Source organism: Tinamus guttatus, unplaced genomic scaffold (assembly GCF_059628265.1).
Source record: "Tinamus guttatus ecotype Peru unplaced genomic scaffold, ASM5962826v1 Tinamus_guttatus_pri_ptg000081l, whole genome shotgun sequence".
In the NCBI taxonomy this organism is placed as follows: domain Eukaryota; kingdom Metazoa; phylum Chordata; class Aves; order Tinamiformes; family Tinamidae; genus Tinamus; species Tinamus guttatus.
Window position 1 is genome coordinate 926,571 of NW_028288615.1, and position 15,965 is coordinate 942,535.

The window sequence follows — 15,965 nt, forward strand, 5'->3', positions numbered from 1 at the left end:
AGTTGCTAATTTTGTCCACCATAAATTTTAATAGCACCTTGTAGTATTATCAGCAGCCATCCAGTCTGAAGGTCTAAAGTAAACGGTGGTTATTCAGAGAAGTTTCAACCAACACTTCAACCAGTTATTACAGGTCATGAGCCATTATATAAATGTTCTGCATTAATAATACAGTAGCAATACTAATTGTCAAACAGGCGCAGTGGGCCCTATTGAACAATGACTTATACAGCACATTGATTGAAACATTTAATTCAGCTATCATTTTCTCATAGGAAAATGAGATATCTGCTTTTTTCAGATGTACAGTAACTTCAGGAGTGTAATCTTTTATGCAAAAGGTATTTACATCTTTATTTTGTTTATCAACTGCCATAAAACTATGTTTCCAGTGACACAAACGTGTTAGAGCCCTTTGTGATGCCCTTGTAAAATTGGTGCACAGCAAAAAGATTTGTGTACCCTTACACTAAGTGAAGATGTATGTTATTCCCATGCTTGCAAGTAGAGCAGTGTAACTTGATGAACTGTATTCCTTCCATGTGGATCATCCCAATTATATATATATACATATATATGTACATATATATACATGTATGCAGATGTATATATAGGTGTGTATCTGTGTATACGCTTACTGCGTAGTAAAGATTGGGCTAATGATGTTCTCTTGCTGGAAATGGACATGTGATTTAACTGCCTTTTTTTTTTTTTAACTCTATCCAAATGATCTCACTTGGTGCACTACATACTCTGCCACCATTGTTTTTAGTGCATTCTCTGTCACACTTCCGTGTGTTTCTGTTTCTTTATACCCTTCCTTTTCCCCAGTGTATCTGTTTCTCTTTTGCAAAGCATGACCTTAGTTTTCTTCCCATAAATTCTTCTCTGCTTCTCATCTTTCCTGCAAAAGTGAAAATTTGTTTTTAATTACTATTTTTCCAACCTGGCTGCACCATGTTTGGAGTACCGTGACATAGAAACAAAACTGTCTTGCCACAATGTGGGATTGAGGAAAGCAGACCTTGGTAACACAGCTTTGCAAGGTGTCATCCTGTCACATGTTTCCCAGTCCTTGCAATGCTTGCTATTCTGAATTGTTTCTGGAAGCTCTTGCATGTGTGGGGCTGCTTTAGAGTGCAAGTGTTTCACAATCCATGCCAGTGGCAGTAGAGAATCAGGCAGCAGAACTGAGATCATTGTGTGCAAAACACCTCTAAATGTCAGTGATAGAAAACGGAATCATCATGCCTCCTTAGCTAAGCTCCTATGAACTAAAACTTCATTAGTGTGGCCAACAACTAATTGCCCAGTCAATCATCAAAGAGGTAAGTTCTGGTTCAGTCTCCCTCTATATATGTACATGTGGATGATCCAAGATGCCTTTGAGGTACACTTTCAAACCTCTAGCAAAGCTGCAGTGAAAAGGCTCCTGTGAAGTGCCTCATGTAATAGTGTGTGACCTTTCTTTCTCCCCAGTTTACCCGGATCGAAAAGTGAAGATTACTTCCCCAGAACACCTCCAGTGGGCAAAGTCTCCAGAGCACCAGGGAGCAGTGGCGGGAGCAGTTCAGGGAAGAAAATAGTCGATTTTACTGCAAACGCAGAAGATGGACAAGCCCTCCTGATGCAGGGCAGGCGGGAAGGCAGCAGGCCAAGGAAAGGTAAGGTGAAGCATACGGATTGCAGCTGCATGAGTTGCTGCTCACATCTGGAAGCTATAGGTGTGTGTTGAGGAGTGCAAAGCAAAATGTGTGATTAAAGGCAGAGGACGGCAAGTTGTTTAAAACAACCCAAGAGAAGGTAGCTATGTTTAAAGTAATAACCTCGAAAGCCTTGTTGTAAACAACAAGTGATCTTCGTGGTTGGTGTTCCTGATGGGAGGGACAAAAAATAGCCCTTTAATCTCAAAAAGCTACTTCAACAATTCTTTTTGCTTTCCTAGCAAGCAGAGAATAAGTGCAGTGGGGCTTGTTCTTGAAATGTAATCTTCTTCACATTCTTTTCCTCCCCAAGTAATGGCTCCACCATTACAACCTGATATTTTGCCACACAGGGATATCTGTACAGCTAGAATCTATCCTTCCCCTACCTCCACTTAAGGAGCAGAGAAAACAGCCTTTCTTAGAAGCAGAAAGAGTTGGGAACAAAAGCAGCTTGGATATTTCACTGCTGAGCCTTGAACATAATCCGTGGTTCAATTATGAGCTGGCTTGCCTTTTTATTTATTTATTTATTTTTTAACTTGTCAGCCAGTTTGCTCTATATGTCAGCATAAAAATAAAGAAAATGGCAAAATGAGAAGAAATGTGGTGCAGTTCTCAAAGGAACAAATAACTTGTGTTATTGGTTAAGACCGTACCAACATTAAAAAGCAGTCCCTGTGAAGAAACTTTCAAAAGGGTATCATCAGCCCGGACCCAAACAGTGGCTGAGGTTAATCTCTTCCAAGGCACAGCTACAAAAGTTGGAAGCCTGTAAAGGGCTTGTGTCCAAAAAAATCAATTTCTAATTTGAAACAAAATCATTTTTGACTAACAGGGGTTCAGGACCCATTACTTTTGCTGTATAGTCTGCTGACATTTCACACTTTCTGTTGTGCACAATGAATCCTAATAGTCATTTTATAACATTGCTACACCAATCAATTTAAGCAAGAGAAAGCCGTTACAATTCTGCAAAGTTTCAGGGGCAATTTTCACTGATGGTTTTCTTTTATGTTTTTTTTTCAGCTATCATTTTTTTCTTCTCTTTTCCTCTTCCTTCTCCCTCCTCCTTCTCAATACTGTAGTGATGAAATTGAGATTTTTCACAGTTGTTGGATGATGGGTTTTGTTCCTTGGATAGGGATAGTCCCCCAAAAAAGTAATTTATTTTCCACAGATTTAGAAGAAAAAAAATCGAACCCAGCCTCTCCTTTGTTCATTCATTTCATTTTAGTGCTTTAGGAGAAGTTACAAGCTGCATCTGGCTGTTGCACATAGCAAGCAGGCTGCTCCTGTGCTGATAGCGTGATTGCAGTGGTCAGCGTGGCGTCTGAAGAACGTGGTGCTCTTACAAACACTTATTGGGATTGCTAACTTTGAAGACAGAGCGCTGCATGGCAAAATTTAACTTATAGACATTGGCACTTGCTGTGATATCAGATAAAGTTCAGAGAAATGTTTTCAAGCTGTGGAACAACCTCAGGTCTATTACTGATTTGAATGGCTTGTTTATCACAGGGCAAATTACCTAGCACTAATCACTGGAGCTGAAATCTTCTGTATTTAGTACCTTTTTAATTGGCTTCCCTCTGTTATATGTTTGGACTGCTTTAACAGATATACACATAGACTTTTGAACTGTCTTTTCTCATCTTTGAAGATCACGAGGGCACAAGGTCAAGTTTCTTAATCCTAGTTAGCTCTGGATATTTTTTGTCTCTCTCCCTACTTCTGCCAGATCATATGGTCTGTTGCTGAACTGGAATCACTGCTTCAGAGTTTATCTTTTTATTAAGAAGCAATTATTGTAGCTTATTGCAAAAATAAAACCAGGAATACAAATACTGTTTTCTTTGGTGAATGCTGTAAAATTGTGGGATTTGCCTTACTGCGTCCAAGGACTGGACCATCAAGCCTGAAAGTCTGCCCCAGACCGTGGTCAGTAGGTGTTGTGTCAATAGAAACAAGATCCCTGTACTGCAGTGCATTTAACTAAGCTCTAGCCAAGCCATGCAGTGTGGGGAAGGCGGATAAAGTCAACATGATGACATCTTGAGACATTCAACTATCTCTTGAAAGATGATGTTTCTTAGCAGGGTACTTTCTGACCCCAGGATGGATGCATGTCCATATAAACACGTGAACTGAAATTTTTTAATAGTCTAGTTTTATACTAGCACTGGAAAAAAAAATCTTTCCCATGCCTGTGGTCTGTCTTGTCTATTTAAATTGTAGATGCACTAGGATGGGGACTATCTCCCAGCAAATGTTAGTGCAGTGTCAGTTTTGATGTTGGCCTTTGGCTCTGTCAGCCTCCCCGTGCTTGTGCGTGTCTACCCTGCAACTCATAAACTGTGTCCCTCCAGTGATTGTATCGGATTTTTATTGCTTTCCTGTTTTACTACCCTTGTACTATTAGATTTTGTTTTGATGAAATAATGTTAATAGCGTTATTATGAAATAATGTTAATAGCCAGTAAACCATGGCCATGCTGGAATGGTGGAGAGCTGTGCTGCCCACAGGATGGCTTATTATACACGGATAGAGTGAATATGAAAGGAGTAATTTCTTAAGAAACTCTCTTTGTCTTCTCCCTGTAATTTTTTAGTAATGGGGAAAAACCATCACCACCTTGGTCCCCTCACCTCTTTGAGTGAAAGGTGCATTTCTGTTCTGTTTTCAAGCTACCAGCCGTGCTCCGACAATCAGATTTTCTTTCACTAATAGTTAATGTCTCCTATTTCTGTTTGCTCCTTAATTTTTATTCCTATGCTTTAGTAGGTATTTGTGTCTTGCAGCCAAACTTTTTTTTAGTTTCACCAGCAAAACTTTAAGCAGACGAAGCAATCCTCAAGTCTTGGATCTTTTCAGCAGTAAATTGTTTTTATTGGTGTCACCAGCAGCTATGTCAATTTGTACTAAAATCTAACAACTTGTCTAGTTAAAAAGCACTAGAGTACAAAAATGTGTGTTTCTTTTCCTCTCTACCCTGGATAATTTTGCTTTTGGCTTGGGAAACTAGACTAGATTCTGTCTGTTACATTCTGCCATAGTGGGCACTTGCTTTTCTAAGCTTTTTCTTTTTTTTTTTTTTTTTTTTTAAAAATGCCCCTTTACCTCCTACCTAAAATCTTTGTATTGAAACAAAGGAGGTATTTTTCCTTCTTCAGAGGAGCTTTTATATTATATTGTATTAACATTCATAGCTTTCATTATATATGAAAGAAGAAAAAAAAAAGAGAAGGAAGAATTCTTTAATTCTTAGCATCCATACTTTTTCCAGGGGCTGATTTTTCTCTACAGTGTTTGTTTTTCAGCAGTTTTTCTAACATAGCTTCTTAGCGATTCAGGATCTGGAACTTCCCTTGAGGGAAGACTCTTCCCTACAATCCAATGGAGCAATTAGTTAATATTACTGAAGTGCTTTGAAGATGTGAAGTACTATATAAATGTTAAGTATTATGAGTATTAGTACTAAGCGATTCATAAAAATTTATTTCATGATCATCAACCTATATTTTCCATTGCTTGGTTTCATCCCATTACTGCTTCAACCAGTCTCAACATTTTTTTTCTTCTCAGTATTTATACATTCAAAAATGCAGGGTGCTTTATTTTCCTGACTTTATTCAATTTTTAGCTGTCTGTTTGTCAAGGAGAAATATATAGTTACTTAAATTTTCTAAAATGAGTCTTTGAAATGACTTAAGTCATTCTCATGCCAAGTTAACCAAGTTGAAAATAGTGTTCTTAACATTACCGTTTAGAAGACATCTGTAACTTGCTTTGTGGGTACCTTGCCCTGCAGGCAAACTGCTCTTTGCTGCCCCAGGTTCTCACTTTCCACTGGTATCAGAGTTTAGATTATTGGTACCATGCATGAGCTTCCTTTTTCCAGGGGGAATGTGTCTATTCTTTCCACCTGTTTCTTGCTCCTCTAGATCATCTGTAACTTCTCCAGTCTCATACTGTCTTCCAACACCTGCAGATCTAATTAATTTGCTGTCATTTGTATCACCCCAGTTCTCTATGACTTTTCATAAATAATTACCAGTCACTTCGTAAATTCATTAGCTAATTCCCTTTAGCCCTGTAATATATATCCTTCAGATGAAAGAATTTGTATCTTTTTTTTTCTCCTGATAATTTCTTTTCATCAGCTTCGTATAAGCAGGTATTATACATCAACAAGGTCTTCATTACCTCCTAGTTGCCGATATTCCTTATCCTTATTTTTTTCTTTTACTGTATTTTAAAATTATTAGGAGCTTGGCTATTTTAGGATCGTTATTGATTTAATCTTCTTCATTTATTCATAGACCTACTTTCTCTTTGGTGTTTTTTTCCCTCTATAGACTCATGTCTTTTTTGATATTATTTTTAAAGGTTTTTATTTTTATATTCACTAATTCAGGATTTCTTTCTGCTTCTGTTTTATCTCTGCGCAGCCTAAGTATATTCCTAGTTAGCTCCTTTTTTTGTTTTCCATTTGTAGCCCTAGTAATGTTTTCAAACGTGAGCCTTTGAACAGTCCCCTTGAGGCTGTATTGGCCACTTCTGGGTCCATATATTTTCTTTTTCAGAGAAATATATCTACTTTGCTTTGAGTTCAGTCTGTCGACAATGTGCCAGCCTTTTCTCGTACAAGAAATTGAATATATTCTCCCTTGCTCACCAGGTTTTTATTACTTTAGTATTAGTTTCTTAAAATCCAGCTGCCTCATTCCACTGTCACATGAAATGGTTTCTAAATATTTCATATTCGGTCATAAGCCAATGCCCAAGCAAAGAGACTTTCAGTCTTTGTGTGCAGAGGCTGGAGAGAGTCCAGTGCAGGGCTACGAGGATGATCAGAGGCCTGGAGCATCTGCCCTATGAGGAGAGACTGAGAGACCTGGACCTGTTCAGCCTGGAGAAGAGAAGGCTGAGGGGAGACCTGAGCAGTGCCTATAAGTACCTCAAGGGAGGGAGTGAGGAGGATGGTGCTGGCCTCTTTTCAGTGGTGGCCACCGACAGAACTAGAGGAAATGGGCAGAAACTGAAGCATCAAAAGTTCCACAGGAACTTAAGGAAAAATTTCTTAACAGTGAGCGTGACAGAGCACTGGAACAGGCTGCCCAGAGAGGTTGTGGAGTCTCCTTCTCTGGAGATCTTCCAAACCCGCTTGGACGCAGTCCTGTGCCACGTGCTCTAGGTGACCCTGCGTATGCAGGGGGGTTGGACTAGATGACCTCTAGAGGTACCTTCTAACCTTAAGCATTCTATGATTCTATACCCACTCATCATGGATTGGCACACTGCCAAGTTGCCAGGACATGCAGTCAACACACATTCCTGGGATATTTCTAAGAATTCCTTCACTGGTAATTAGCTAGAGCTTTCATTTTGCAATGTTGAAGCACAGTGCATTAGAGCATGGTAATAAGAATCCATTCTTTTGTTAGCCTTCCTGTAACATGCATTAAAACACGTGGTTTTACTAGATTATATGCATGTGTGTTTATATATTCTAAATCAACACAGTATTTTGAGTAATGTTGGTCTCTTGAACATTAACCTGTAGAAATATTGCCCTGACATTTCAACTGAATTCCAACTTTAATATATTGCTGTATTTCAACTTGCATGGTAGATAACATCACTGTTAAGAGAGCGCAGAAGTGTTTAGTCGTGACATGGGAAAGATTTGCAATAGAGTTGCAGCCCATCATTTCAAGAGGGCAGATGTCCACTGAGAGGTCTGCAGAGTAGAATCCTTTGGATTCCAGTCCCATCCTTACACCTTCCCTTCAGATATTTATATGTATTGATACAAGCTCCTCTCAATCTTCTCCAGCCTCAGCTCTCTTAGCCTTTCTTATTAGAGAGATGCTACGGTCTTCTCATCGTAGTAGCCTTTTGCTGGACTCACTCAGGTAGCTTTTTGACTCTCTTGTTTTGGGGAGCTCAGAACTGGACATGAGACTCCATGTGCAACCTCACCTGGGCCGAGCAGAGGAGCAGGATCTTCCTAATGCAATCCAGGACTCCATTGGCTCCATAAGGACAGGATGGTACTGAACAGGCAACAAGACTTTCTTGGAGGTTACAGGGCAAAAGGCAATGGCCAAAGGTTACAGACTGGGGAAATCTGATAAGTTGTATGGAAATTTTTTGCACTGTGGCCAAACTTTGGAATAGGTTGCACAGATCTCAAACAATCTTGCAGATTTTTGAAAATGGAGTTGACAATCCCTGCAAAATCCCATCTCGTTGACCTTGTTTTGACTACAGTGTTGTGCTAGATAATATCCAGACTTCATTTTGAACTTATATTTTTTTAATTCCAAAAGTATTTTGTGAAAAAGAAGGGGTGAACAAACATTTCTGTTTTACTGAGAGCAAAATATTGTTATAGATACATTTAAAAAAAAAACTTGGAGAAGCTAGCATCTTGTAGAAGGTCACAAGAGCTACATCTGTAGAACTGAATCCTGTGGGCTGTTACAAGAAATAACAGTGCAAGTCTGTGAAAACTCAGATGGAAAGGTGAAGGCTATAATCTATGGCTTATTATTCCACATTGATCTGCATTATTCCACATGATGCTGAAAAACATGTTTTGCACAACAGTGTCAACTGATAATGGCTATTTGCCATCTTACTGAATATACAGGAGACCTAAGAATGGCTTAGGTTTTGATCATGGTGTTCTTCAGTAATGTGGAATTGTGAAATACATCCAAAACTTACTAGCCTTTAATATCTGCTTAATTGTCTTCAATTCCTTCCACAGGGACAACTTCAGGGCCTAGAAAAGATGCAGCAACATCTCCTGTGCTGGCAGGGAGAAGGAAGGAGTTTGTAACCACGGCCACATCACCAATCCAGCATGACACTTCACGGTAAGATGCTCGGTAATCTCTGGTTTAAGATTCTGCAAATGCAACAGTCAATATCCCTAGATGCAGGGAAGTGGCTGAATTCCCATGATGTTTCATGTTAGCACAAGCTGGTTAATATAAACTAAAAACTGTTGTATCCTTTTGACATTTATAGTAAGCCTTAATTTGCTTGTTAGAATAAGAAAAGCAGGAATATGCCAAGCTCTAACATTTTAATTTTACTTAGATTTTGAACAGAAGTATTTTATATTTGCAGCCCTGACACATTAAATGCATTTGTAAATAATTTGAATGGATGATGTTAACCCCTGTTAGATTTTAAATCCATTTGAACATTTTAATCCCCCTGTATCTTCCCTCATATTTTATCAAATGGCATTTCTTTTTATATGTTTTGTACCAAAGTTATTTTATGTTTAATGACAAGCAACAAAATCACATTAAGTCAGCAGTTCCTGATTACACTATATATCTGCACTAAATGCACTGGAAAAGCAGCATTATCACTTTGGCTCCAGTGAGGAAACAAAGCAACATTGTTGTTACAATTCTGAGTCTAAAAACAACTTTGCCTTCTTTGGACAGGATTACAATTCTTGTAAAAAGTGCTTAAAAAAGCAACATGGCAGTCCTTATTTTCCTTTATCATTGCTCACATTTTCTAGTAATAAAATATTTAGTTAAGCAGCAGAATAAATGCAGATTAAAGTATGAATTTACTATATTTTACACCATTAGTTAGATTACTCTGTGCAGTGGGATGGCTAGAACATATAACAGTTCGTGAGAAGAGTTAAATGTTTCTTGGAGAATGAGAGGACTTGGATTAGATAGAATTTTTTCTTGACCCAGTGGACTAGGAAAATGTATGCTTGATAGCATCCCTGTACTCTTGGCAGCAGCTGGCAGTTTTATTTCCTTCTTCTGAGGAAACTTGCAATATATAATAGGTGAAAAACCACTATCAATATTGACAAATTTGTGCTTGCTTGCTACGGAAACACTTTTTTTCTTCTGAAGGAAAAGATGGTAATTCTGGGAGGATTTAAGAACTGGATGGGTTGGGCTGTATTTCCCACAGTAACAGTGCATTTAAACAAACAAACTGCAGGATTGTTGGAACATATTTTTTTGGAAGCAAGCGTTACCTTTGGAAATCAGTAATATCAGATAAAGAGAGTGAATAAGAGATTGTGTGGTACCATCTAATAGTGATAAGTTGAGATTCCATTCAAGCACTGAGGAGTAGATATAAGATAATTATTCACATCATACAACAACAGCTCAGAAAAAAAAAGGAATTTTATTCAAGAGGATCGATGGTCCATTCTTTTCCAGAGAGTGGAGTAAAATAATTGTTGAAATATGCTGTTTGAAATCATATCAGATAAAGTGATCAGTAAAAACAGTCCAATTAGCTGTCATCTTTAAAGGTTTATTGTACCAGCTGATGGCAAATCTTGAAAAATCCCATGTTTCTGGAATGATCTATCCTGTGCCCCCTCCCTTGCTTTCTCGCCCTTGGTGCTCTAAGTGTGATTGACCAGTGTAAGCAGCCATGTTGTGCTTTCCCTTACTCATGGCCTTCCCTAATTGCAAATGGTAAATGGGCAAGTAGTTCTGCAGAGACCTAAAGCTGATCCTATCCTTCATCAAAAAACCTGCTTGAGCAGCAGGTCACTCTCAATTTATCACTGAATGGTTATAAGCTTAGACTGCAGGTTTAACTAACTAAATTAATCAATATTGAGAATTATTGCTGCTTTTGTGCCACTAAAGTTAAGGGTTTGTCAGCATGTTTGCTATAATCCACGATCTGGGGGGGGGGAGGGGTTAACAGCTTAACCACAACAGCTGGCATGAGACTTGCAACACAAAGCCTTAGCCGAAGAGCAAATTTATTTATTCGGCAGCACATGTAAATATAATTACTTTTGACTATTTAAATTTAGAGGACGAGATTCAACTCGTGCTTGTGCCAGCTTTAACTAGCACAAACCCTGGCGCTCTGGAGTAGCAATGGAAAGTCTGCCAGGGAGAAGGTGTTGGGAGGTGGCAGAAGGTTCCTGCCAGCGCAAGGTGTTAGGGTGCTAGCTCTGCTCCTGGAGCAGGCATGGCAGGTAAAGATGTGTTGGCTCGAGAGCCTTTCTTGGCAGGCCTCAAATGGAGGCTCCAGTGTGTATCAAAGCTGCCTCCCGCCCCCGCAAGAAATGCCACAATGCTGTTTTCTTCTCTCTCGTTGAATGAACAGTCTCTGGGACAGGAATTAAGTGTCCCTAGGAAGTAAAGATGGGTGTTTGGAGATTTATAGTGTGAGAACTGCACAAGGACCAAGCTTGTGGCTCTCAGAATGGCGGATCACAAGGGAGTCTAAAGCGAAATGTAGTTTTTTGTTATTGGGTGTACCGTGGTTAGGCCAATAGTTAATTTGTTTGCCTATCATGCTTTTATGCTTGCCTATTGCTGCTTTTCATAATACAGCCAAGCATTACGTGTTTGGCTGTAGGATGTTATTAAGCCAAGTGTCTACACCTGCACAAGGCCCTTGAAATTATGTTCGCAGCAGATCGGGAAAGCTTTTCTGTTCCATGTACTTACTGATCTAAACCAAAGCCAATATAATTGGGGAAAAAATCACAGGCAGTGTTGGGGCTGGGCACATTTGGAAGAATAAGTTGTGTTCTTTATCCCTAAAGCACAGTGCTTTCTGACAGTCTTAACCATCACCTTTTTGGTGACCAGGAATGTCCTTTTCATACCTACTACTTGCCTAGAAGCAAGACACTGTTTTTTTGCCTGTGAATTGCAAGGAAGCTTGAAAGGGGAAGTAATGGTATTTATGTACTTTTATTTAGAAATGAAGAATTTTTAATGGAAACTACATCTTACCTCGGCTATTTTCAAGCACTGTTTTCAGCAAAACAGCTAGTGTGTTGCAAAATAGGAATTAAGCTGTTTAAATCAAAATGCTGAGCCATTGTTTCTTTTTTTTTTTTTAAAAAAAAAGAAGTATTAAAAAAAAGTAAATCGTTCCTTTGTGAAAGAGCGTTTAATTTGATTACAGCCTCGGTGCAATTGTCAGCCTCTCCCCCCACAGAATCCATGGTCATGTCAAATTTGGCAGAGCCAGTCCTGTAACGCCGCAGATAATCGAGCGCTTACGAGACATCAGCAGAGGTTGCTCTGCTTACCATGGAAACGGATAATTCTCCTGCAGCATTTTTTTGCTTTGGGTATCTAAGAAGTGAATTTAAGAACAGTTAGGTAAATTAAGATATTGAGTGATAGCCTGATTTCGGCATTAAGCCTGTTTTTCCTTGTCACGGTGTTAAATCATAGCTTAATGCTCGCTGATTGCATTGTCTTGAAGTGAAGTATCTTTTAGCCATTAAAATAAGCAATTTAAAAGTTCCTGCAATATAAGTACCGTATTCTAGCTGTATTATTATCTGTTAGAGCACAGTGGCCTCTTGGAGTTTTTATAAACAGATTGTATTGTCTAAATTTGTGTTTAGGGACATTTTAAAAACAAAACTATTTACCCAATTGCCCAGCACATCTCAGGTGAATGTTTATTCAGGGACTTTTAAGCAAATTAATATCTGATATAAAATATAATGTGCAGAGCTGTATGCTTAATAATACACGTTGGAATAGCGTAGGGTACATCTGTTGTGCTGAGTATTTAGGTTATAGGACAGTGGTGAGATTTAAGCTTTTGTCTTACTCATGCCGGAGTTGCCTTTCAGGTCTCTGTGTTGGATGCTTAGATATGGTTCTGCTCTTAAGATAGTGCTCTGAAATTCCTTCTCCTGTAGAATCTAAACAAGCACTTCTAAAGACAGATTATTTCCCCTTCTATCAGATACGTTTCAGTATTCAAAAAGAGGAAGAAGAGGAGAAAACTTTCATTCCAGACTTTACTTTTGAGCATTTTAAAGAATTAAGTTGCAGGGGAACAGTGAGTTAGGTGATGAATATGATAGGAGACACAAGTTTTTTCGATTCCCTGGGAGAGCTAGCGGTACAAAAAGTCCAATATAGTTTCTTATGCAAGTGATAAAACGAGACGTTTGCAAATTAATCTCCCTTATTCACAGTGTAGGTTGTTAATTGTTCTCTCTGCTGGCTGTCGATATAATGTGAAATTTTCATTCCCCATTCAAGATGGAAAAAGTTGTGGCTGAAAATGTTAACATTTGCATTTTTATTTGTTGATTTATTTAAAGGACAGCCTCTCTTACAGCAATCCATCACTCAGTGACACCCCAAATATGAATAATGTATTGTAGACTTGCGGTTACAATGTGTAATAAGTGCCAGAGACAGCAGAAGAATGTTAACTATGTTGCAAATGTAATATTTATCGACTCATAGTTTATTGCTTTCGAGGTTCAATAATACTGACCATAGGACATTAATATCACTTATCTTGATTTTAGTTGGGCACCTCTGTATGTAGAAATAACCCATCTATCTCATACTTACAAAATAAATGTGAAATTTACAGTGCTTTGTAAGAAGTGCATTATAGGTTTCTTTGCTTAGAGCTCACAATTCTCCTCTCGTGCCTTCTCATTTACTTATATCTAGCATTGATTCCACTCCAACTGCCTGACCCACATGGTGAGCACTTCGACACTCTTTATAGAGGCTTTATTTACTGGCTGTATTATGATCTTTTGCACCTGATCCTGGTGGCGTTTGTGTCAGGTCTCTCTTCCTGTTAAAGACCATTTTGAAAAGCAGCTGTTAGAAGCAGCTTTCTTGTTCTTGTATCTAAAAGAGAGTGGCTGAGAGAGAGAGAACTTCTCTATGGAAATACATAACTGCAAAATCTAAGTCATCTCTCTTTTAGAGAATCATGACTATCAGAAGTGTTCAATTAGGTCAATAGTTATCATTATAGACAGGGAGCTTGTTTACAGAAAGCATTTAGTTAGCCAGTGGAAATATATTAGTGCAATTTTGAAAGATTAGGATTTGAAATTCAGTTTTTACTTTGAGAACCAATTTTTTGTGGTACTCTATATAAGAAACTTTGCAGCAACAGTGCATGTTGTGGTAGCAAATCAATTTGCAGCATTTTCAGTTCAAGTTCTTGCTCTGGAATTCCGCTTCAAAACCTGCTCCCCAAAGGGCACACTTCTCCTTATCTACATTGTTCTGTTACTACCATTAGAAGCTCTGAAGTCTCTGGAGTGAAGAAGTGTAGATGTGAAACCGGGATTGGGATCAAAACCAAGTTTAACAATAGGAAATTTCAAACTTGTGTCGAAATCAGATTTCACCTGTGTAGACTGACTCTTGGGAAAGCTGCAATTGGGTTCAGCCATGAAAATGATAAGCACAGATTACATTTCATATTGCAGGCATCAAATAAATTTTAAAGTGACATTTTGTATGTACATTTGAGGTTATCAAACTTAACGCATAATCACATTCTTTACTTTGTGTAACAGGAGCACCTATTTGTGTCAAAGGAATCAATCTAGTAGCTGCTGTGTGCTAACAGTTTTGGTGTGTCCGTTGCTGACAATGAAAATCACATTGGGAAACTCTGACTTGCAGTGCAAGAGGATTAATGTTAATTAGCAACCGTTGGCTGTAATTGTCACCCTCATTAAAATGCAGAATTATGTATTTCTTAGTTATAAATAACCTTTCTAATTGTACTTGATGTATGCCAGTTTAATCAAAAAGTACACTTGCAAACAGGCAGATATTTGCATTAATCTAGCACTAGATCTTTGAGTCTTTTTTGATCGTCTTTTATTCCAAAGTTGACTAGTTGGGGGAGGTCTATTACAGCTACATATCCTTTACACATTTTTTTATTCAGCTATGTAGATCTGACAGGATTTTGTATTAAAATGAGGGGAAACGTCTTCTGGGAATGTTCAGTGCAACAGAAAACGTGTCAGTTTTGAAGTAGTTGGCAAGGTTTCCATCATTCGGTGGTATGACAATAAGTTGATTGTAGTTTGAAAGTAATAATAAGAGAAGGAAAATAGAGTACAAATCATATTATGAAGCCGACTTAACCCTTTAAGCCTGCTTTTTACCATAATTTTCATTGTTAAATCTTGATTATTTTTTGCACTGCTTTTGCAGGTTTTCAAATAGCACATTAAGTCTGAAGTGAATGTTCGTTCATTGGATGTGATTCCCATTTGTACTTGTAATCAAGACTCAGTGTTTTCAGGTTCAGTCTGTGCTTTGCTCTGCTGCCTTGTCAAGAAACCTGTTTTGACTGCATTTTTTTCCCTTTCTCCACTGATACTCTGAGTATTATGCATCATGGCTTCTAAACATATTCTAGGAATTACTGTTGTGGAAGATTCTATAGAACTTGACAAATTAGGACCACTCTTGGTTCCTCTGTTAATGATTCTCTGAAGAATTGGACATGGTTCTCTTCTCATAGCACTTTAGTCGCTTCTTTGTTCCTTCTCCATCAGAAGGAGCATAATAGAACTGCATAATAGCATACACAGAATAACATATAGCATACACAGAATAATCACATCTTACTTTAAGATGCCATTTTTGAAAATGCCTTGTTCAGATGCAGCAGTATCTTCGACGGGGTATCGAGGTGGCAGCTTTGCTTTGTTCATGTTTCCTGGAACAACTGAAGCTTGCAGGAGGGTAGTCAACCTTCCTGAACTCTAGAGCTGGGATGGTTTTCCCATACGGCCCTGTAGAAAACTGCAGCAGGGCAGCAGGAACAGCGGCAGGCTGATCCCATCCACCATCCAGACAGTTTAGTCTGAACATTCACCCTATGAGCTTACTAGCCATTTGCTTTATTCCTACTTTTCCACCTTGCCTTGTTACAAAACCAACCTCAGCTTCCTTTTGCTTTGTCTTATTGCCCTTTCTTTGTTTTCCTCTCCCAAGACATGGCCCTGTCATACTACCACCCAGATGTTTATTCTCCCCAGGTATTCTTTTTCTCTGCCCTTTGCCTGCCTTGACTGTTTAGGCTGTAAACTCTTCTGGACAGGACCCTGGCACGGTGAATCTCCATGCTTGGTTGGTCCATGTAATAAATGTGATTAACTGTGATGCTAGTATGGTTAGGGTGGAATTCATCTTGCTTAACTTAAGACATCTGAGCTAGTTACCCTCAGCTCCCTTTATGGTTGATGGGCTATTTTAGGATGAGCTAAATCACCTTTGGGTGATACCTGTCTCCTTGTGCACTGTAAAATGAGCCTAGAGTAATGGGTGCTGACATCTTATCCCTCTTGTGGCTGAATATATGGAACTAAAAATAAGTTGTGTGTCTTCCGTGTTTTGATTATAGATTGGAGGCAAATGCAGGGTTAACCTGTGTGCTTCATGGTCAATGGGTTGTTTATTAATACA

The 15,965-nt window shown here is 38.6% G+C and overlaps 1 protein-coding gene across 1 annotated transcript in view; it reads left to right on the forward strand.

Annotated features, from left to right (window-relative positions):
• The window catches only part of LOC148595640 (protein hinderin-like), a 51,786-nt gene that overhangs the window by 18,754 nt on the left and 17,067 nt on the right, over positions 1-15,965 (forward strand). The window contains exons 3-4 of the mRNA XM_088520200.1: positions 1,480-1,664; positions 8,483-8,591. Of these exons, the coding sequence (XP_088376326.1) occupies positions 1,480-1,664; positions 8,483-8,591 (294 nt within the window). The remainder of the gene's footprint in view (positions 1-1,479; positions 1,665-8,482; positions 8,592-15,965) is intronic.